Genomic DNA, 23,905 nt, shown 5'->3' on the forward strand with positions numbered 1-23,905 from the left:
TCACTTGCTCTCTAAGCTGCTTTGTGGTAACCAGAGGAGGCCCCCTGATACTTCCTGTTTCCAAAGGATGTACAGTCTTGTATCTGTTGCCACAGTGGAGGCTGCTGTAAGCTTCAGAGGCCTCCTATTCCACAAGAGCATATTTGAGCAACTACAAACATCCGCCACAATCTGCTCCTTTTCACACCCACAGCTTTTCTATATATATGCACAGAAATATTAGGAAGGAGTAGACACTTTGTTTTTATTTCTCAGAGGTGCGACTGAAGGGACTGGGAAAAGAGAAACTTCTTGTTTTCTACTTTCTGTACTGTGACATTTCTTACAGAGCAAATCAGTTATTTACAGTGAACACTCTTATCTGCTTCACCTCTAGGTTCATTACCTCTCAAACTAAAGCCTCACTGAAAACATTTTGGAGGAGCATGGTGAGACCTCTGGTCTCTAGGCCAATGCAGGTGCATAGCCCTAGACCTCAAATGCTGGGTTCTGCTCTGCTGCCTTTACCTTTGGTAGGATACTTAGATAAGCCGACTCGCTGGCGGCTTTCTGGAAGGCAGAGGACGGTGGTGGTGGGGTCCTGCTGAGGTCCCTGAGCAGTTCATCGTTCCTGAAGCTCCTGGGGGAAAGGAAGCCGGCGCTGCTCTGACTGGGGCTCCCGAAGGCCGCGCAGTCCGCATCGTGGATGGAGCCTTTCCGGTGGCACCTGTGTCTGGTGTCAGGGCTCACCAGGGCTTCTTCAAACACCGAGTCCTCATCAGAGAGCTGCAGCTTCTCCAGCTCCTTATTGATTTTCTGCACATCTGCCACGGTGGTGCCAGGGGACAAGCGGCTGTCGGGCTTTGTGTATTCGGCACAGAGACTGAGGATGGTCTCTAGCCGCTGTCTTTCCTGGAACCCAGAGAGGAGGGAAGGGCAGTGAGTTTGTGAGACCGGGGACAACTACAAAGAAAAGGGCTGCAGAGGCTGGGACCACACATACACCCACAGACACTGTGCTGGTGAGGATTGTCCATCATCTGATAGATGCGTTTAAGGACCAGATGACACCCAGGTTAACGATGCCTGAGTTTTCTCCCCAACCAAAGCTGGCTGTCCCCCTCACTTGTATATCCCAGTGCTGATCCCAGCCCATGGCAGCACTCAGTAAGCCTTTCCTGGATTTATCAGTTCTCCAGACACTTTGAAGTTTTAATATCTCCTTTAAAAAACAAAAAAACATTATCACCCCTTCCACCCTCTACTCATCGACCTTCCATCTTTCACCTACCGATCTCTCATCAGTGTAGACTTAACATGTGCACTTAAAATTAATTCTCTAACATCCTATAGATAATCTACTCTTAGATACAAAAAGAAAACTTTACTTCAAGAGTTTTTTAGTTTAAAAGGCATAACTAGATTTTCCATTTTTTTTTATTGAAATGCTTCAACATTTTCAAAACTCTTTTTATGTCTCATTACCAGATAAAGGTATTTTCCACCAATTTCTTATGAGTAATTAAAATTATAAAAAAGTAGGAATGTTGAACAGAAATAAAGAGCATTTCATGTCATGTCCAGATAGAAAGACATCAATGTATATCAAATTCTGAGCTCACTAAAATTTTATTCATTTAGCTGGAAAGTAATGGTTCATTTGTTTTAAAAGAAAAATCAACACATAGGCTATTCATGTCTATAATGGTACCACAAACTGACATACCTCACCAAGCTCCCCATGAAAAACAGGTAGATAATCAGTTTTGACTTTAAGTCAATGTACTATATATTTGTGAATGATAGGATATAATTTATGAAACATTTATCATAAGCCTAGACAGTACTGTTTGGGTGGGGAACCTCAACATTTTCACCTTCCATATTAATTCCAATTCCAAAGTCAAAAGAAAAATAATAAAATTAACAAAGAATCTGCTGACAGAAAAATACTTTCCAAACTGGTTATCAGTAATGGAACAGAAAAACTGTAAGCAGCACTGGGCAGCTGTTTGCAATTTCTGATTGCGGCTAATTTGTAAAGACAAAACTCTGAAGGCAACGAGCTCTTTATTAGTTGAAGGAGTATCAAAAAGTTAAACAGGAACAGACCAACAAAATTTCCTGATTTCCACTAAATACCTTAAAAAAATGACAAGATAGAAGTCATTTAAGCTGTATTTGCCTTTTATCTGTCCTCTAAAGTAGGACCCCCCAAATGCAATAAGCTTGATCAAAAGGACCATTAAACTGGTTCCTAGGAGCCCCCACCTCCCTTTGGCTGCCTGAACTTCTGGACTCCAGCTGCAGTTCGGTCCTCATGGCCTCTTCCCACACAGGCTCGCATAGCTGCTCAACCTCATCCCAGGCGCTTTCTGTACCCTGTCCATCCAGGAGGCTTGGTGCTTATTTATCACTGCTGCTGCCACTCGCTGCCAAGCCCTACCCACCTCAGCTTTCTGTAGACGGAGTAGGGGGTGGGGTGAGGACACAGCATTCATCACCTTATTTTAAATGTCTCCAATCATCTAGAAACATCTACATGGGAATATGCAAAAATAACCTGCAAGGGTATATGTGAGGAACAGGACAGGAACAAGATGTTATATTTTATGCCTTAACAGCATCTGTCTTAGAGGCCAGTCTCCAAAGAAAAGTTCTCTTCCTGCTATTTAGATGAATTGAGTTAGGTGTCTAAACTCAGTCTTTGCTAATCTTCATAGATCCTAGAGTGTACCCACTTATGCACACACAAATTACATTTGGGGTTATCGGAAGTTGTCAGTTTGCATTCACCGGGGTTCCAGTGAACAGCATGGTCTTCAACAGCTTGAAAGGTACTTCTTGGCCAGCCTGTAGCACACAGCAAAATTCCTCCCACATCTCCTTCCCAAAATAGTTTCTTCTGCTGCCAGTGCTATTGCTTAATTCCAGAGGGAATAAATGATTCTGGCTGTAAGATGAATGCTATTTCAGACAGTGAGAAGCAGTATTCAAAGGCTTATGCACAGGAAGTTTGGTCTGCTGGTATGTGCTTCTCTCTATTCTTATCACCCCATTCACAGCCAATCTGTCCAGGCTTGAATCACATACACACGCTCACTGCTGCCCACGAGTCTGAAAGAATCCAGGCCTGGCCAAGACACACTGACCCTGTAAAAGCTGCACCAAAGAAAAATAAACTGATGACAAGAAATGCGTCACAAGAAAGTCCACAAGGCATTTCAGAAAGCACTCTAAGAATCCTTTTAAGGAAAACCCTGAACAGAATTTACCCTTATAAAATAATTCATCCCTGGACCCTCTTCACTCTGGAATCTTGTTTCCCATTCATCGTGCCAATATTCTCCACTCTGCATGACCTGCAACTAGGGTGACCTTCCCGACCAGGATACTTCTGAGAACTAAATAGGGCACCATTAATAATTATGCTGGAATATCAAAGCCAAACCTGAACTGGCAAACTGAGATGTACAGCCCCCTACCTAAAGCTCAATTTTATTTGAGGCTCCACCTGGCAATCTGCTGAGTGGGGAGGCTACTGTTTTGAGATCTCCAGTTTCTACCCACCTTTCCAAACCCGCATTCCACTGTGCAACCAGTACAGAGCTTCTGTATGTAAGTGACCCAAAACATTGATGCTAAGGGCTTAGAAAGGGGGTCATTTGAATCAAATTATTTTAAACACATTTTTTCTTTTTCCCCTCTCCAGTTTTCTTTTCTTCTATCTCCATATCCCAAAGAAAGCTTTGAGGGGGACACAAGATCTTAAGAAAGAAAATACACCTGAAGGAAATGGTATACAATTCTTTTCCTCAGAGTTTAAAATAAAAGTTACAGGCTGCATATATATTTTATGACCTCATAACTTTGTTTCTTTTGCAATGGAATGTGTCTGGCATTACCCCACTGCAGTTCACAGCTCTCCATCAGGGACCTCATCTATCTCCTAAACCCATCCAGTCATTCCCCTCGTGTTCAACCTCAGTTAGTCTAGGATAGAGGACTGTGAATATTACGCAGAAATAAATTATCCAGGAAGCCAACTGCTGATGTTTAAGCACAACTGAAATCTTTGTTAAAATCCTTGTGTTATAACCAAATATGTTGGGTCATTTATTACATGTAACAAAGAGTCAGTCTTTAATGGTTAGAAATAATTCAATTGAAAGATTTTTTTTTTAAGAGGATGTGTTGTAACTGCCAAATATGACTTGACTTCTCTCTTCTATTGACCCTTAGGAACTCAATCTCCATGTTATTCAGTTCAGCAAAATAGTTTACATTCTGGCCAGTAATGTGCTGGGAATACAAAGATGGAAAAGCATAGCATTTCTACCCTCAAATCTTTAACAGAAGGCACATAACAGGCAATCAGTTAAAGAAAACAGTGACAATATAGGTTTGTAGGAAACCTAAGGATTTACATGTAGGGAAATAATGTAAAAAATTATAGTGAATCAAATTTGAGTTGACTCCTCAAGGATAAATATGAGTCTGTGTGGTTGTTGGATACGGGTTAGGCAGGGCCCTTCGGTAAGGGAACCACAGAAGCAAAGGCATACAGTCGTGGAATATGGTACACTCAGGGCTCAGCAACTACCTTGTGGCCAGAGAGATGGGGTTCTTTGGAAGAAGAGGGATGAGGTACATGCACAGAAATGGGCCAGCTTAAACTTCCTCTTCATACCACTCCTCAAGAGATCCCAATAAACCTAAATAAACTTTTGGAATAAATTCATAGGGTGCATCAGCATGAGTCCCAGACCCTGGTCTAAAAGTTGAAGACAGAACAAGAAGAACTGTCGTGGATAGCAAGTAAGCAGAACTTTTGGTATTCCAACAAATTCTGATGTCTCAATTAGGTAGGACAATCAGCAGGAAAAACAGGAGCAATGGCTACAAGTCTTTTATGTGAATCTGTTTGTTTTTAGAGATAAATCTTTTGGGCTAGCACCTGGGGCTATTATGATCAGTTCTTTCTCTGGCCCCAGGGTAAAACGGTTGTTCAATTTCCTGCTCCCAAACTAGATATGGCCGTCAAACCTGCACTAGCCAATGAAATGTGAGAAGCAACGTGTGTCAATCCTGCCTGAACAGCCAGCACGTTATTCACTACATGCCTTGCTTTGCCATGGCACAGTGACACTCCAGAGGTGCTGGCTCCATGAGCTGGGCCATCGACCAGAGACTTCATTCAACCCGTGCTGGTCATACAGTGAAAAAGAAATAAACCTATGGTGTTTTAAGTCTCTGAGATAGGGTTTTTTTCTTTCCTTATTTCCCCTGCAGAAGCCCATTATGACCAATAAATCTTGCTTCATTTCAGGCAGGTAGGTGGCCCCAAACTTGGAGATAAGACATTCAGGGATCCTATGAAAGGAAGATGAGTTATTTACTAGGTAATAAATAATTTGGCCTTATCCAAAGAGAGGTCTGGCATTTGCTATTGTCTTCTGGGAGGTAATTTATGTCACACCTGAGAGGACTGTCTTTGTTTAGGACAAGGTTGGCCACTCTTGATAACCAGTCTCAGGTTGGGGCATGGCCACTCCAGAAAGACAACCATGTGAGATAGTGTGAGGGCTTGGAGTTGTGTGGTTATCTGTCAACACAGAGACTGAGATTAACCATGCAGACAATCAAGCAATTGTACCTATGTAATGAAGTCCCAATAAAAACTCTGGACACTGAAGTTCAGGTAAGCTTCCCTGGCTGCTAATACTCCCATGCATATTTTCAAACACAGTGTGGATAGAGTGATGCAACCTGATGCACAAGGACAGGGCAATGGAAGACTTGTATTCAGAACCTCCTGACTGCCTTTGGCTGATCTTTATCTGTAGCCTTTCCCTGTAGTAAATGATAACTGTGACTATAATGGCTTTCAGTGGGTTCTGTGTCTTTCTAGCAAATTACTGAGCTTGAGGATGGTCTGTGCGGACTCCTTGAACTTGAAGCTGGGTCAGAAGTGAGGGCCATTTGTGTGGACACAGTGCTCTTTAACCCTGAAATTGGCCTTCACACTTACCTAAACACTGCCTTAGTATTGTTTTTACCAGTTTAGGACAAATAATCTGGGTAAGAAATTGTTTATATAAGTAAGGAGTTTTTACTGTTTGATTTTACAAATCATCTTCATTGAAGTCACCTTAATGTCCAGCCTAGAACATTTTATTTCATAGTCTGGCTGGTAAGCCTACCTTCGGGCTTGTGGTCAGAAAAGCACTTTATTCTGCCACCCTTACTTTAAACAGCATGTGCATGGGTTTGAGCTGGAAAGAGTCCATCTGACAAGTCGGAGGGTAGTGGCTTAGACTATATTTGTCTGGAGGCAATTGCAACTTATTTGGAAAGTTACAATAATAAACAACACTCATTTGTTATATGCAGGGTATTACTGGGATTTCATATTATATAAACCTATTCTCCCTCCATAGTAACAGTAACTGGGTACTTAGGGAGCATAAGGCATATGCAGGTAGGCAGGATAACTTTTACAACCCAGTGATTCTTCAGTACCCTATTCCCAAATATAGTCAGTATGCTCAAATACATATGCTGCCTAAGGTCAAGGCCACCCTGCTTAAGTCCCTTAAACTACCCTCCTCTAGGGAGCTGTATCTGTCTGGTCCTCCTCTGTTCAACATCCTGTAGTGGCCAAGGGCATGAACTCTGGAGCCACATAGCTTTGGTTTGAATGCTGGTTCCACAGCTACTGGTGTGGAACTGTGGCCAAGTCATCAGCTTCTCTGAGTTTTAGTTCCTCATGAATTTTAGTCCCCTCATAAAACAGGGAGGGTAAGGTACATACTAGAATATGTACCTTACAGGGTTGTCATGAGCATTAACACTTTTTTTCCTCTCTCTCTGGAGTAAGAACAGACACATAGATCAATGGCACAGAACAGAACAGAAAGCCCAGAAATAAACCTATGCATATATGGCAAATTAATATATGACAGAGGAGGCAAGAATATACAATGGGGAAAAGAAAGCCTCTGTAATAACTGGTGTTGGGAAAACCAGAAAGCTACATGCAAGAGAATGAAACTGGATTACTGTCTTAACACCATACACAAAAGTAAACTTGAAATGGATTAAAGATCTAAATACAGGACATGAAACCATGAAACTCTTAGAAGGAAACATAAGATATCTTGAACATGAGCATGAGTAATTTTTTCTGGAAACATCTCCCCAGGCAATGGAAACAAAATAACAAATGAACAAGTGGGATCACATCAAACTTAAAAGCTTCTGTAAAGGACACCATCAACAAAACGAAAAGGCAACCTACGGTATGGGAAAACATAGTTGTAAATGATTCATTTGATAAGGTGCTAACAAACTCATATGACTCAACACCACAAAAACAAATCACCCAGTTAAAAAATGGCAGAGGACCTGAATAGGCCCTCTTCCAATGAAGAAATACAGATGGCCAACAGCCACATGAAAAAATGTTCCACTTTGCTAATCATCAGGGGAATGAAAATAAAAACCACACGTAATATCACCTCACACCAGTCAGAAGGGCCACTATCCAAGACAAGAAATAACAAGTGTTGGCGAGGATGTGGAGAAAAGGGGACTCTCCTACACTGTTGTTGGGAATGTGAAACGGTGCAGCCCCTATGGAAAGCAGTACAGAGAGAGGTTCCTCAAAAGACTAAAAATAGAAACACCGTAAGACCCAGCAAGTCCACTTCTAGGAATTATATAGCCATCTGGGACACAGCAAGCACAATGTTAAGTGTTAGTTTAGCTCAGGTACCTAGGAGGTCCCTAGATTCAGTTAGCAGGAGTCCCTTGTCTTTCCAAGGTGAAGCCCTCTGCCTGCACCATTGCACCCACATCCCCTCCCTTCCATTATTCTTGTGGCTCTGTTCTACCAATGATCCCTTCTCCTACAACCTTGTTTCCTCTCTATTGACTCCTCCTCACTACCTGAAACTGTATTCAAATCCCTTTTCTCCTCCCCTATAATAAACAATAAATTATCTTTATCAGACTACCCTGTAGATCTGCTCTTCATCCCTATTTCCTTCATGCCCCATAGCCTGCACACTGCCAATCTCAAAGTGGCCAATGCTTGACACTTCACTTCCCATCACTTCAGGCATATGCAATCTGGGGCAGTGTCCTGCCTTTGTGCAGACTGGACACCCTCTAAGAGAGGGGTCCCTCCCACTTCTCCAGGAAAATCAAGAGTAAAGTGACCAGAAATGGGAGAAGTGCCTTGAAAAAAAGATAATCAGGACTCTTCCTCAAGGATGCTTAGGGTCACTCTCTGTAATCTTATGTTTCAACAATTTGTGGGTAAACTGACTTCTCTTTCCCGCAGAACCAATGGACCTTCACAGCAGAGCCTCTAAGTCTGATTAAGAGGAAAGGACACAGATTTGGATTTGAAGTTTGGGTGCCTACCAGACCCTACAACCTCTAACAGAAATTTTTATCAACTTTAACCTTTCCAGTTTTTCACCTGGTCTGTAAAACAGAGATGGTAAGACCAGAACACACCCTATGGTTCAGTGAGTGTATGTGTGAGAACGTTTACATACTTTATGCTATAAGGTCCAAATGTGGTGCCTGTCACATAGCAGGGGCTCAGGGTATGTAAACCATGGTGAGAGACGGTTTCCATAAAAAACATAAAGTGGAATTGAAAATTGTCTTGTGGGTCATGGGGAACCATCTCTGATACTGGTTAACAAGCAAACGTACCAACCAAACCCAATTATTTTCAGGAAAAGGAAATACAGGAAAAATACGTTACGCAGCCAAACATCTCCCTGAAAAATTCAAAAATCTGTGGGGTTCCTTTGCCAGTCGGGAAGGAGAGAAAAATTCTTCACTGCCCCAAATTCCCTGCCTGTGGTGGATCATCTGAGCCCCTGGCAACAGAACTCTGCCCAGTTGCCATAGAAACCCAGGGAGGCATCCTTTCTGTCCCCACCAATACAGGCACCATGTATTCCTCACGACACATTAAGTACAGTGGAGTAGCTTCTAGAAGGAATTACCTTAAAAAAAATCCATTCTCCTATCCAGTGCACACACTTCATCCTGGCATAAAACCCAGGTTTCTACTTCACACTGCCTCTGGCTCCACCTCAAACTCCAGAGGTCATTGGCATCCCTACCCTGTGAGCATGTGCATCACTCAGACACCTGAAGAGAGTATCACATCCTGCCTTTGCTCATTCTCAGACCAAGAAGTTCAGTTTCTTTAATCTCATTTCATAAATCAGTTCCTCACACTGATTTAAAAAAACGAACTACTTTTACTCACTGGTGTGTCAACTTCTCCCTTCAAGCCACTTGCCTATACTACTATTTCTAGCTGTGTCTCGTCTCTATTTTAGGAGAAGGCACTTAATACAAATAAATATATATATAATAAGCATACATTCCATTACTAACACATGTAGAAAACACATTATTTAGTAATTTGTTACATAATTATATTGATTACATATAATACATATGTTTTATATATACGAGGTAATGTTTATTTTTATTTTCATTTACATCTAACATGTCCTAGATATTATTGCTTGATTTAATCATTGTTCATTCTAAAGTTTTAAAGTTCATTGTTTTGAACTTTAAAAAACTAATCTTACTGACTTCTGCTTCTGGGAAGATAGAGTAGAGGTACTGTGCCTCCCAAGTACAAGTTACTTTTTAGCCCAAGAATGTTTTCTCGACTAAACTTTTCCGCCTCTTGCTATCTCTTGCATTTGTTAGGTAGACTCAAGTTAATTTCTGACCATCATCTCTGACTGTGTAACTAGGATCCTCCGTATTTTAGTCCTTTTATCATCATCTGCCATTTTAAATCAACTGGTAGACATGCAAGTTATGGAAAGCTTTACTTTTACAAAATATTAGGGTTAATAGATATTATTTGAAAGGAAATATCTATTATGAATGACTCCATAACATTATTGTCTCAACTCAGCTAATTTAAGGGGGAAAATAATGCACTTCTCTCTACAGATTGAAAAATACTGGCTATAAAGAAAGGAAATTAATGTGATCAATATAATCGTAATTTCCACATAGTATCTAAGAAAATACACCAGACATTATTCCTCTTACATTGACAGTGAGTGTTTCAGAAGAAAATCTACAAGGCGCCTAACACCCTTCAATTAAAGTATGCTATTGCTTCACATCGTTAAAGAAAACATGACAAAAGCCCAAAAGTACTGTCATTTGTTTACTTTTTCACCTTGGCTTAAACAAGTTCCACAGGACCTTTCTGTTTGTTTTCCCTGGAAGACTACAATTTATAAAACCCAAACCACTGAAACTTTTAGCATTTTGTGTAATGTTGTCTTTTGTTCGATCAAAACCAGTGCATAAGAGATACCAAAATTAAATCTTCACATTTGAAAATCTATCCAAAAAAATTACTTCTTTTTTCATGCACAGAGAAGTTGGTAGAGTAAAAAAGTAAAGTCTACATGCAAAAAAAGGAGGACGGACTATCATATGTCAACTGAAAATATTTTAATGCTACTATTTATGAGAGATATTATCTATGGGAAATACTATGTGTTAAAAATTAAAAAGTGTGCTACCAGTTTTATACAGAGAAGTGCAAAATAAGCAATGACATGTCTTCTTTCTATATTCGAGATGTTAGTAAAGTTAACTACATTTTCCTTTCTCCCAGGACAACTGCATTCAAAATTGTAATCTCTACCTAACATGATTTAGCCCTTAGTCTTCATGACCTAATGGAGAAGACGGATTTTCAAAGTTCCAGCTCTGTTATTTTATAATAAAAATGAAAAAATAATAAATGTGTAAGAAACTTGTTCCTTTTAATTCTATTAGGATTTTCTTAAAATTGTCTCTTCTCCAAATCCAAATGACAATCTCAGAGTTGTGATATGGTCTTAGCAATTGTGAATGAGAAACATCAATTTTTTTAAAACCAAGATTCTTCAACAGAACATGTTCCCACAGCAAGATTTCACCCTTGCAGTCCATTGGACTTCACCAGAGCAAAGACCTTGACTGTTTTGAACTTTAAAAAACTAACCTTACTGACTTCTGCTTCTGGGAAGATAGAGTGGAGGTAGTGTCCACTATTCCTCCCAAGTACAATGAAGAACCCTGGACCTTTTATGTGTAAGACAAACATAAGACTCTGAAGATGGACAGAAGGCAGCAGTTTAGCTAGGCACTTGGGATCCAAGGAAAAACACAGAAATGAGTTCCCTGGGATTTCCCTTTGCCTCCTTTGTCCCAGACTTGGAGCTCAATAAGATATAACAACCTGACTCCATTTCTAAAGAATTATGCCCAGGGAAAAAAAAGCCAAACTCAAAGGCTACACAGCATATGATTATATTTATGTAGCGTTCTTGAAATGACAAAATTATAGATATGGAGAATAGATCCGTGGACAGAATGCCAGGGCTAAAGGAGGAAAGAGGGTAGGAGGAAAGTGGGAGTGGCTATAAAAGGGCAATAGGAGAAGCCCTGCTGGCTTTGGAACTGTTCTGTACCTTCACGGTATGGATGCCAATATCCTGGTTGTGATACTGCACTGCAGGTTGGCAAGATGTTACCGTTAGAAAGATCTGGGTGAAGGGTACACAAGATCTCTCTGGGTGATTTCTTATAAAGGCATGTGAGTCTACAATTACCTCCAAATAAGGATAGAAACTTTTTAAAAAATGCTTTCTAATAGATCTTAACCTTTATTTTGAGATGGCTCAAAAATTCTTCCATTGAAAAAGTGATGAGTTTCTATTATAATACTTGATTTGTAATACTTCTGAAAAATCAATCTCAAACTACAAATATTCCTCATAGCAAATATTCCCATAAACTTTTCTAGAGCTGGGGAAGAAAAAAATATCGCATCATAAGAATTAACCAGCACAGTCTCTAAACCTATCATTGAATGAGAAATTTTAAAAAGGTAGATTCATAAATGGCTTTTAATTTAGATATACTGAGTAATTTAATAACCAATGAAGTTTCCTATTTCCTTGAAGAATCAATAGTCCTCCCACACTATCCCACTCTTAATATCCATTAGTACTGATATACTGCATTTTCAATTTTCATCTTGTTTATACATTTTTCTATGAATTTTACTTCTTATTTAATAACAGTCTTCATGTACTGATTTATATTTTTAAAAGAGAATGAGACTTTTTCCATGGCTGACATGGTGGCATACAGGACCTCCTTTTGGTCTAAGTTACCTTCTTTATTTTGGCATTTAGCCCAGAAATCTAATGCGTGCTATGATTCACAGCACAGGGCCCTCAACTCTGAGCAGGAATTTTTAAATGTGTGGCGCCATCAAGAGGCAATCGCTTGTACTGCCACTGGAACAAGAGCCTAGGGGTTGCACTTAAGGATAGAGAAACCTGCTTTTAATAGCAACTGTCATAAACTATTGTAACACTGAATTATTATACTGAGACTTTGGCTCCATGTTTCCCCAATGTGGAGTCATTATATTATTGCTAAATGTATTTTTTCCTTCCCATTCCTCTACCCACACAGCTGTCCAACTGAAGAAAACGATGTGATAACTGTTTTTATTTTCAGTTAACTGGGGACAGCTGGCAATCTGAATTTACTATAATTATTTAAGTATTTATTGAGTATCTACATATATGTCAACAATTTTCTATTTAAAAGATATATAGAGAACATCTTTATTTTATTGTCTCATAACCATAATGATCTAATAGATATTAGTCTTCTTTGTATTACCTACTAGTTAGAGATACACTGTTAGATTTTCTTCGAAATCAAGTTAAGTTTGCTTAGAGAATGGATAATTTAATTAGGCAGTAGAGAGCATTACCAATGTAATCTTGTTCTATCCAATATAGTACAATTAATTCCACTTTTTAAAAAATCTTACCTTAAGACAATTGAAAATTACACGTGGTTCATTTATAGCCCCCATTGCATTTCTGATCTAGGCCCTACAAACCATCCAAGCAAGGTCTTAAAGTGAAAAAAGGCAGAATGGCAGAGAAATGACTGGCTGTTTTTCACATCAGAGCTAAGAAAAGGCAGGCTCCACAGACACAAATCTGTTTAAAGATTGTGGTAAATCTGAAGATTACAATCAACGTAACAATGGACACTGTGACTCAGAATATAGGAAGAGAGTCATAATTACTAAATATCCCTTTAAAAAGCCTGAGATACCAGTTCATCTGGTTAGTAAAGCAACCTTTCCCACTATTTGCAATTTACCTGGCTCACTTCCCACTAATGCAATGATTTTTTTTTTTTTACTTTAAACTAGCCAGGATGTAGCAAGAGGAAGGGCCACATCAGGAAGGAGATGCCTTTCAAGGCCGACTGGAAGACAAAGAGGTTTCAATATTTAAGCTTGTCTTCACATTTCAAACATTCTTCTTAAGAGAAAAAAAAAAAGATTGATACTATGGTTAGGTTGCAATAGACATTCTCTTAACATTGTCTGGTCTGCTCCCAACCAAGGAATGCTATCAAATCTACAATACAAAAGGTTTGATGACTGTATGTCTTTTGAGGTCAGGAGTCACTACAAGTGGTGGCAGCAAAAGCAGTAGAGAAGCAACTCCCCTCTACACATAGAGTAGCTCTCACCTGACATAGCTCACCCTTTTGGGTTCCCCAACAACTTTTCCTAATTACAAAATTGAGTAGTACCAACCTGCATACTCCCTGTTCTTTAAAATGTTATCTCTGCCTTAACACCTTAAGGAGACTAGTGAACATACATTTATTTTATAAAGTATTGTAACCTCTTAAATATGCTCCATTATACTTTAATTTTAGAAACAATAGATCTCCCATCTGTTCAGCAGTACATAAGCAAGACTCTGCATCCTACAGTCTTGGTTTTCATAAGATCCTGGAGAGCACCTGTTCTTACAGAGAATGCTATGAAATTTTCAAAATAAAAGAAAATAACCCATTTTCGCTTTTTAATAGAAAATTGAAAGGGAAATTTACCCATTTCTGGAAGCAAAGAATGCACTGAGCTGAGATGATGACATTCTTTGTGTAGACCTTCAGTTGCCTGGTAACTTTAGTGAGCTGGAACTAAGTGTTTTATAAACTTAAGGTATGTGGGAATTAGGGAGCAGCCTACAGCCAGAGAATAAGGAAAGCCAGGATGAGTATCGTGAAAAGGTATCAAGAAATTCATTCACTCTTTTCAAAAACATGCATACGATGTTTCCCACTATCTTGTCATTGGGCTGGAGGTGGATGTACAGTAATAAGTAAGACTGACATGGTCCTAGCCTCTTGCAACTTAAAATTTTTTAGTTGTAAAATGCTTTCAGACAAGCTATTAGAACAAAACGCCTTCTAAACAGTAGAGAACTGCACCCATTCAAACGATAACTACCATAAATTACCAATATGGGCCTTGAAAAAAAGCCAGCTTTATCTCCAGGGTGGTAGAGTATGTAAGAAGTTAAAAACCTTATTCCGGGGCACTTCATGAGAGCTGGCATCACATTTCAACATGTTTGAGAAATGAATATCATGTGTGGTCCTACACAGTTCTATATGGTAACAGTGCTGTTTATCTAGGCACCGCTGATGACTGTCATCAGCCAGGAAGAAAACACCAGATGGCTACAGTGCAATTTGTGGGGATCCACTGGTTCTCCTCAATAGCAAACAGATGCATTTGGCAATGTAACCACATGAATACTCTTCCCTGCAGTAAGAACTGCTACAAAGGTTTTAATTTTCCTATTTTCTTTGAAAAAGGTCTTAGCCCTGGATGATATGATGCTGTAGATGTCATCACTATCTTTGTATTATTGGAAGGGACACAGGTACCAAGTGATGTGAGTAAAAGAATATCCTGCCTCCTTTATATTATAGTCCACTATCCTGTAGGGCATCCAGCTTGTCCAAGAATCAGCACCCCAGCCCTCCAGGGATACCATCCCCAGGACCGTCCCCTACCTGAAAAACAGCCCAGAACTGGGAGTTTAAACAACCACTGAGCAGCCCAAAGGGTGTCACACAGTCTGTGAACACACTTTATGCACATGGGACCATCACTAGGATCTCAGTTGTACCTAATAACTCTTATTAATGTTTGGAATTATTTTAAAACAAGGCTTGCTATCTGGTTTCTAAAATCACGAAAAATAAAGAAAAGGCTGGCATAATGACAAAAGCAAGAATTGGCAGCTTAGAGCAAGAAGAAAGAAAAATTATGAAAAAAACTTAAAGAGCACAACAGTTGGAAGCTGTTCAATATAGACGCAAAGTAGATTGTTGTAGCTCATTAATAGGTCCTTGGAGGTTTGTAATTAGGATTCAATCTTTAATATAATTACCTTGAATTTTCAAGGAAAGATTGGACAAGTAGAAAAAAAAAATCCAGAGGAAACACTGGCGTAATCACAGCTAAACATAACTGTAGGACCTACGCTTAGTGAACCAGCTTTGTCCTGCTACGCTTCCTCACGAATGAGTTAAATAAATCTTTGGCATCTGATCATTTTATACTTGTGTAAAATGTATTTCTTTTTTGAAAGTTATGTTTGGACAATTTGGAGGTGCTGTGAAATGTCCAAGTGGACCATCCTGCATAGTCAATGAAAGTGCACTGCTCCCTAGACGGACCTCGGGGGCTGGACACTCAGGTACAGCTTCTCTGGGTTCCTTGAGTCAATCTCAAGTGGCAGCAGAACTATACCTGCACTGACTTGCTGTTTTTTACAGTTTTTGTTTTCCTGACAGTGCTTTTGTTTGTGTTTCTGATTCTTGGCCAAGTTTCGTTGGGTTTTTGGTTTGTGCACAACCAATAGTTATCCCCATTGCTGGCTGCCATGAGTGGGAATCTGGTTTTAGGCTCTGACCACTTGTAGAACTAGAATACAGCCTTACTCAGGTGATAGGTGACTAAACATTTGTTTGTTATTGCTTTTCCAGTTGTGAGCTCAAATCAGCACAATATTTTGTGCCCGGTGGGAAAATGATCAGTTTTTTGAGATTGGAGCAGTGAGATTTTGTGTTCCAGTGTTTAATTTTGATCTTTAGCTGAAGATGTAGAATTTATGCTATGAAGTTCTTGTGTCTCTGTATGCAAAGAAAAAAAAAAACCGCTGTGTATGAGTGAAATATTTTCCTACCTCCTGAGGATAATGATAAATTAACATAAAGGACTTTTGTTCTGATTGGTTATAGACTAATAAGCACTGAAATAAATCTAACATTTTCCAAATTTGAAGAAAATAAAATTCTAATAACTAAAGGTGTTCTCCTATTAAAAAAGGAGTTTCTCATCAAAACTGCTGATTGCAGAAGCATTTTTCCCTTAGAAAGCAAGTTTACAAGATCAAAGCAAATCTTTATACAGAAATCAGACTGATAATTTCTTTTAAAAAACATTTATGTCTTTTCCTTGTTTATCAGTTTACATATAATGCAAGTACAATTTCATTTAAAAAGTAAGTCTGGATTCGTTTTCGTAATGAAGAGACTAGTTTACCTGAACTTCTTAAATGTCTTACAGTATTAGTTTACTGAAAAGACAAGCTAAGATTACTTCTATGTAATATTTAAGATTAAAAAAATATAAAATTTGTGTTCAAATACACTGAATTATAATTGTGACAAACTTTCATATCAATAGAAATGATATATTCTGTGATGGGTCAACTTAAACATAATTTCTAAGGACTTTCATCTTGAAGCGTCTGGTTGTTCTAGAATGTGAAAGAAAACAAAGAACAACAGTTGGTAGAAATTTAAATTTGTAGGTTTGCAGAAAGGGAGCTTTATTTGATTTGCTTTATAGTACTTGCAACAGTAAGTCTATAAAGATGTAATTAAATGTTAAAATTTGGCAAACTTTGCACAACTTTGATGGCTTTATTCATAAAGTAATGAAAAAATGCAATGCATGACTTGTACCTATTAATAAATATAAAACTAAAATACAGCTAACTTTGCTGAAATGCAGACTGACCTTGGAGAAATCAGCCTATGCTTACAAAAGGGAGTAAAAGGTTAGTTTTCTATATAGTCTCCCCAGAGGGCCAACATTCAGTATTTTGCAAGAGATAACTTTCTGAGATTTATGCTAATTAGGCTATATCCTTGCATATTTAATATGACAAAAAAGTTCCTGTTTTGAATGACTTTATAATTTTTGTGTATTATAAAATAATTTAATCACTTTAATAGGTAGCCAAACTGCAAATACTTATTCTCAGGCTTCCATAATCTTGTATTAGTGATGAAATCTTCTGTGATTAATATTTCATTTTACCTGCCAATATCAGACCCTAAATTCAGGGAAAAAAAATGTTTTCCAAGATTTTTTTATACCTGAACGATCCTTAAGCTTTCCCAGGGGACCGATGGGCAGTCACAAGGTTTATTCCTTAATCTTACAAAAAGAAGAATACTAGAAATAATTAGGTTTGTTTGCTATGTTCCTTATTTATAAATATATCAACACTATCAAGAATTGTAATAGGAAGATTTGTCAAATCAAATGAGAAGCTCAGTCTTCCCAAATTTTTGTCAGGTGAAATATTATAATAAAAATAAAGGTCATAGTTCATAATGTGTGATCAAAACCAAAAGTTTCTGTGATGACTGCCCTTGTACTGTTCACCATGTAAGAACTTATTCACTATGTAAGAACTTGTTCACCATGTAAGAACTTATTCACTATGTAAGAACTTGTTCGTTATGCTTCAGAAGATTGGAGACTGATGAGAATTAGACTTGAGATGGATTAATGATTGTACATTGAGCATTGAGTCCCCTATACAGAATTTTATTGTTGTTAACAACCACTTGATCAATAAATATGAGAGATGCCTCTCAACGAAAAAATTAATAAATAAATAAATAAAGGTCAGAGAGGCCCAGGATATATGTCAATGTCCTCTATAATATGTCCTTACCCTCAGGAGAAACATTGATTAAATAAAACCAATGTCTGATGTCCCAATAGAGGATTTTAACACTTTCCTTCTTGCTGATACTGTCTGTTAAATTAACTATAGATTAAACAAAGCCACTTACTCTTATCCCCACCAAGTGGTCTCTGCTTTCCTCTCAAGCTTGCCTGAAGACTGCTTTAAGTTTTACACAAGTATGGGCCTTTAACAAAGAAAGACCATCTCAGAGCCTCATGGGTAGAACTTTCCCAGACACTCTTTACTCCTGGTACTTCAAAGAATAGACTTCTGAGCTGCTGTGTTGTAGACAGCATGAGACAGTATTAAGCAGCTAAGTCATATTTCCAGGACTCCTCTTGGTCCAGAAACAAATAACTTCATGAAATCAAATTAATGACTCTAGATGCAGAGGAATAAGACCTACACGTAACTGATTGAACTGTTATCAGACCTTTAATTTCTAAATGTGGATATGTGTTTTGGGAAAGTATTGGAAAATTATTTTTAATGCTATTTTCTAATGAGGAAAACCCCTTAGTGTTCATCTTGAGCTATCTCTAATCCTTAATTTAGCTGACTCATTTTGCAAACTAATGAAACATTATTCTAATGATAGCTTGTTTAACTTGGTCCCTCAGAATTCAAGAAGATAAATTTTTTTTGTCACTTTACTTTTAAATGGCAATAACATTACTTGCATAGGCTCACTAAGAATCTGTCCTCTCTTTTACTGGGATGTAATCCAACAAACATTACACAACAGGGGCCAAACTACAGTGTCATATATAAAAATAAGCCTCATTTCATCAGAAATGACAAGCCCATTATTAAGGAAAATGGGCTATAACTTCATCTTTAAACTATAACCACAAAACTCTCCCAAGACGCTGAACTAGGACTTGTTAGTGGCTTATAGGGCACAAACTTTACAGGCAGTAAGGAAGGTCACATCCCTTGCCAAGAAACTTAGCAGATTTGGAGAAACTAGAGGAAAGAAATTCAAGAACACTTATAAGTGCTGAAGATAAAACCTGGTGGAGATGAATTTCGAGTTTTGTTTCCAATGTTTGTAGCAGAGGAGGAAAAAAGAGCACTTAAGGAATATCTCCCGAGTGATGGAAGCCATAAAAATACGCCCCTAGATTCCTTATAAATCATCAGATAGAAGTTAGTTCTCTGGCTTCATTAATAATAGTTGTTCAGCACAGTACAGTGTTAGACTTGTTATCCATACACAAGAAGGCTTTTATATGCTAATGAAACTTCTTCTGAACTGCTGTCAATGAATCAAACTCAAATACAATGCCTTTTTGTGACCATGAAAAATCTCTGGAGATTATTTATGGTAACAAAGGGAACTGTCATACTGGAGCACCATCTAACTAACTGTCATACTGGAGCAAACCAAGAAATGCCAGATTCTTTAAGGGTACACACATTTATTTTCATGCACTCATACTGATTAGGACTCTTGGAAACTCTGTAAGGATAGACAGGAACTTATCAAAAACTATGAGTGATAGAAATGATTTTTTTTCCCAAAATTTCACTGAAATTTTGTCCTGTATAGATACAAATGGTTTCTGGCCACTATAATCCAAAGGTTACAATGTTATTGTCCTGTAAGGCATTAACTAGTTTGGTATGTGATTCAGAATTCTTATTCCAGCATACTTTCATTTAGTAAGCAAATACCTTTGATACTCCTCTACTTTTGTAAACCAGCTTTATTAACCTGCTGCTTCTCTCATTAAGTAAATCATTATTAATGAATCAAAATAATCTGACACCTATTTGTCCAAAAAAAGTCCTATGCTTAAAAGAAAAAAAGAATAGAAAAATGCAGTAGTTTGTCCTCCTTCATTAATGGGAGTGTCAAGGAAAAAACATTTTTTTCAGTTTGTGTAGCTGGGAGTCACTGTGTGTCCTAAGAGATATGACTGAAAGGATGTGGGGTGTGTGTGCACGTGTACACAGTGCAGAAAAAAGGCTGAGCACCATCTAGGCAACCTTTCAATTTTCCACACAATTCACTACACAGAGAATCTCACTGCCTACTTCCCAATGAGTTGTGATTTCACTGATTATTTCTATCATACCATGCACATGCAAATTTGATTATATAAATAATACAAATCAGTGTTTCCTTAGAATCTTAGAGAGGAAGTTTGTGAGACTTATAAGAAATGCAGTAAAATTCACAACTACCTTTTTTAGGTTATCAAGAATTTATATCTGGGAGAATTCTGCAGATCAACTAAACATGGAACATGTGTCAGCCTTCAGCATACACACACGTGACTAATGACAGTGATCTCCAAAGAGCAAGGAGAGTAGGAGATTCTAGAAGGCACAGCAGAGGCTGGTGCACATGGAAATTCTACACACCCACATATATCCTTGGAGTTGGTCTCCAAGAAACTGTTCAATGAAACAATGAGGTCAAGTCAGATGAAGATTACCAAGCGCTCCATCTCCTGCTCCCTGAGTCTCTCCTCCCTCTGCCGCCGATGATAATCCATCAGGTCGTCGCGTCCTGAAATGGAGCTAATGCTGCTCTTCCGTTCCCGAAGGACAGGCTGGGGGGTTCCTGAGGCCTGTCTGAGGCTGTCCAAATCTGAATCATCAAACTCCACAGATCCACAGGAGAAGTTCCTCCTGGACACAAACCCTCTGTCCGGCTCTCCAGGAGGAAACGGAGGACCTGGGCTGGTCCCTGAGTGGGAAGCCCTCTCCAGCTCATCAGAGGCACAGGAAGAAGTGGATGCCAGAAGCATCTTCCGAGCCACTCGAGGACTGGCAGGGACGCTGAGGGTGGAACTCACATAAGGACTGCCCTCAGACAGAGAGGTTTTGTAGGGTAAAGCCCCTGAGCTCAAAGAAGAAAAATTCAGGTAATTGTCATTGTCTATCATGCTGTGAGGTAGATCTTTTTCCCCCAGTTTGGTTCGTTTGGAATTGCCCAGGGAGTTCCTTGGAGGCAAACTGAGAGGTGTCAGCTGGTTCTCTGTGGCTCTGTGCAACCTGGGGAGAGACCGGCTATGGGCTCCCATGTGGCTCAGGCTGCTGCCTGAATACTTCCTAGTTCTAAAACTGCTGTTTTCAGATGCCAGCTCCTTGTGCCTGCTCACCTTGGGCTGAAGTGTCAGGTTGTCCTGGATGCTCATTTTCCTGGTTTGCTTTGGGCTTGAAGGCATGCTGGCCGCCCCCGATCTGCTGATGGGTGAGGGGCCAGCATCGCTCAGGGAACTTCCATTCCACATGGCCAGCAGCGAGCCAGACGCCTTTCGGCCTTCCAGCCCTCCCAGAAAGTAGACATTGTCATGGGATTTATTCCTTGAGCTATGTTTGGAATAGGGAGGCTTCTCTGAGAGCCTCAAGGACCTTTCACTGTCCCGGCCAGTAGAGTGTTCTAAGTCCACTCTTCCAAGTGGGTATCCACTGAGAGTGCTGAGCAAAGGAGTGGGGGGTTTCGTGGAAATATTTCTGTCACTTCCATCACAAAAGAACTGCTTGCTTCCCTGGATTTTGACCAAGGAGGGGTTACTTCTGACACCGGTTCCCAGAGGAGACGGGCTTCTCTTAGCAGGCACTGGCTGTGAGAGGGTTAAATAGGAGCCAGAATAGTCTCCGTTGGCTTTAAATCTCAGACTGGAAGAATATTTCTTTGTGCTCAGGCTCTCCATCATGCTTTGGGAACCGTTCTCAAGGGTAGTGGCCACAAAGTCTGCCTCTAAGCTACCATTTTGTAAATCCAGCTGCCTTTCCATGTGGCTGTGTTCTGCCATAGTCTTGTTGGAATCTGAAAAGGGGGGAAAAAAAAGTTCTACTTAACAAAGAAAAATTTTTAAAGACCAAGTACTTGTCAGTCTACAGTTGAACAAACAGCCTTGCAATATGACCTAATATAATTAACAAACACAAGTTCTGATTTAGCAATAAGCCTAGTAAAAGTGCACTGCAAAATGAAGACTAAAGACCACTGATCTGGGATTTTTTTTCATACAAAAGAAAAATGACTCAAGAAGATATCAATGGTATTCAAGAGGAAAAAAATCCCTAACCAATTACAGGTGCAGCATTGAGGCTGATACACATAAAAGGAAATTTCCCTTTAGCATTCTGGCCCTCAGGGGACCACTGCCCACTTCCTGAGTATAGAAAACACCCAGTGCAGTGACGAAGTGGACCCTCCTCTAAATGTCCCTGCTAGAGTCACTAACTCCTTAGAAGTAAAGTCCTGAGGAAACAGAATTCACCTTCTGGCAGAGAAAGTTTATGTTAGACATTGATCAATAAAGTGAGGTTTGGAGAGTTACTTTCTCAACAGAAAGACTTAAAAACTCCTGCACCCATGGGAAAAATGCAGGTAATAGAGGAAACAGAGGAAAGAGTGTTCCCGAACCACTGCCATATGAGGGTCCGAGTGGCGTATTTAAAATCTGAAACTGACACACCCTTTAAGGTATCACTGACAAAAAAACCTCAAGATGTTTAAAGTGTACATCATGGTGATCTGAGATACACAGACATTGTGAAAGGATTCCCACCCCTTGGCTAATTAACAAATCCATCATCTCACATATCTGTCTTTTTTTTTGCTGTTGTTGAGAACATTTAAGCTACAAATGTGTTGGTAAAAGGTATAAACTTTCAGCTGTAAGATGGATGTCTGAGGATCTAATGCAAAGCATGGTGATAAATTGATAACACTACAGCATACAATTGAAATTTGCTAAGAGACTAGAACTTAAGTGTTCTCAGCAATACCACATTTTTAAATGGATTGGCCTCTCATTTTTCTCAAGGTCCTGTCCAATTTTCGAGCTAGAAACTCCTCCAAAATAGGTTTTTTTAAAAGAATTTCTTGATCAGACTAACTTAATATGTAAATATTGACTTCAATATTTTTTCCAACTCTAAATGACTCAGGCAAAAATGTTAGTTATGCAAACTTAACCATTCCATACTCCATGCATTTTAAAATCTATTAAATCAAACATAACACCTTCTCTGATATGAATCAAGTGAACAGAGTGATTACAAAAAAAGTATCCATGTGTTGACTGGGCATAGCTTGGACAATAATATTAGAATCTCCATTTTTAAAAAAATATGTAGTTACTAAGATATTTCATTAATTGGAGTAGTTCTGCTTATTGTTTAGAAAAAAACCTAAAATCCCAACATGTAATTTTAGGTACTTCATTCATTACATAGTTATTAAGTGCCCACTACACATCAGACATGGATTTAACAGGCATTAGTGTTTCTCACAAATATTTCTGTTCCCCTCCCTTTCAAAAACAGTGGTGTTGCTCTTCCTTGTCTCTGTGACATTAGGTGTGGCTATGTACCTTTCTTTGATCAATAAAATAGGAGAGACAGTGATACAACAGTTTCAAGCAGCAATTTTAAGAGCAGGAACAGGATTCATCACTTCCATCCCCTTGTTCAGATGACTAGCACGTATCCAAGCTTGTGGAGACTTCATTAGCTTCTACCCCTCAATGAGGACAACATGAAACAGGGCCCTTGCCAACCCAAGACTGTCGTAAGCCACGGAGATTTGGGAGTCATTTGTTACTGCGAAGGTGTTAATCTTCGTTAAATTCCCACCAGAAACCAGGCTTTGAGCTAGGCACCGGGAAGTATGTGGTCGAAGGCACCATTTCCTGCCATTACACAGCTTCTACTCCAAAGGGAAGGATGCACACAGGAACAAAGGACTGCTATAATACGGTGTCATACATGCATTGAAAGACTGGTAAAGGAGCATGCAGTGGGGCTAACCCATTGAGAATGGAAGTCTGGAGAAGTTATGGCAGACAGAAGTGACAAACAAGTTAAGTACAATGGAAGGAAAGAGAATCTGACAGGAATCATCCAATGGTACCATAGGGCCACTTACCCACCTAAAATTTTGTGATGTTAAGGATATAAACTAAACCCCAAGCCCACCTGAGATCAGACTACTGGTACATCCCAGA

General features: G+C 39.2%; 1 protein-coding gene across 6 annotated transcripts in view; it reads right to left on the reverse strand.

Moving 5' to 3' along the window:
* PHLDB2 (pleckstrin homology like domain family B member 2) overlaps nucleotides 1-23,905 on the reverse strand; it is a 207,338-nt gene that overhangs the window by 53,788 nt on the left and 129,645 nt on the right. For all 6 annotated transcript variants that reach the window (XM_073231692.1, XM_073231691.1, XM_073231693.1 and 3 more), the window contains 2 exons: nucleotides 20,378-21,717; nucleotides 508-891 (listed from right to left, as the gene is read on the reverse strand). In XM_073231692.1, coding sequence (XP_073087793.1) covers nucleotides 508-891; nucleotides 20,378-21,717 — 1,724 coding nt within the window. The remainder of the gene's footprint in view (nucleotides 1-507; nucleotides 892-20,377; nucleotides 21,718-23,905) is intronic.

Source organism: Manis javanica, chromosome 3 (assembly GCF_040802235.1).
Source record: "Manis javanica isolate MJ-LG chromosome 3, MJ_LKY, whole genome shotgun sequence".
Classification (NCBI taxonomy): domain Eukaryota; kingdom Metazoa; phylum Chordata; class Mammalia; order Pholidota; family Manidae; genus Manis; species Manis javanica.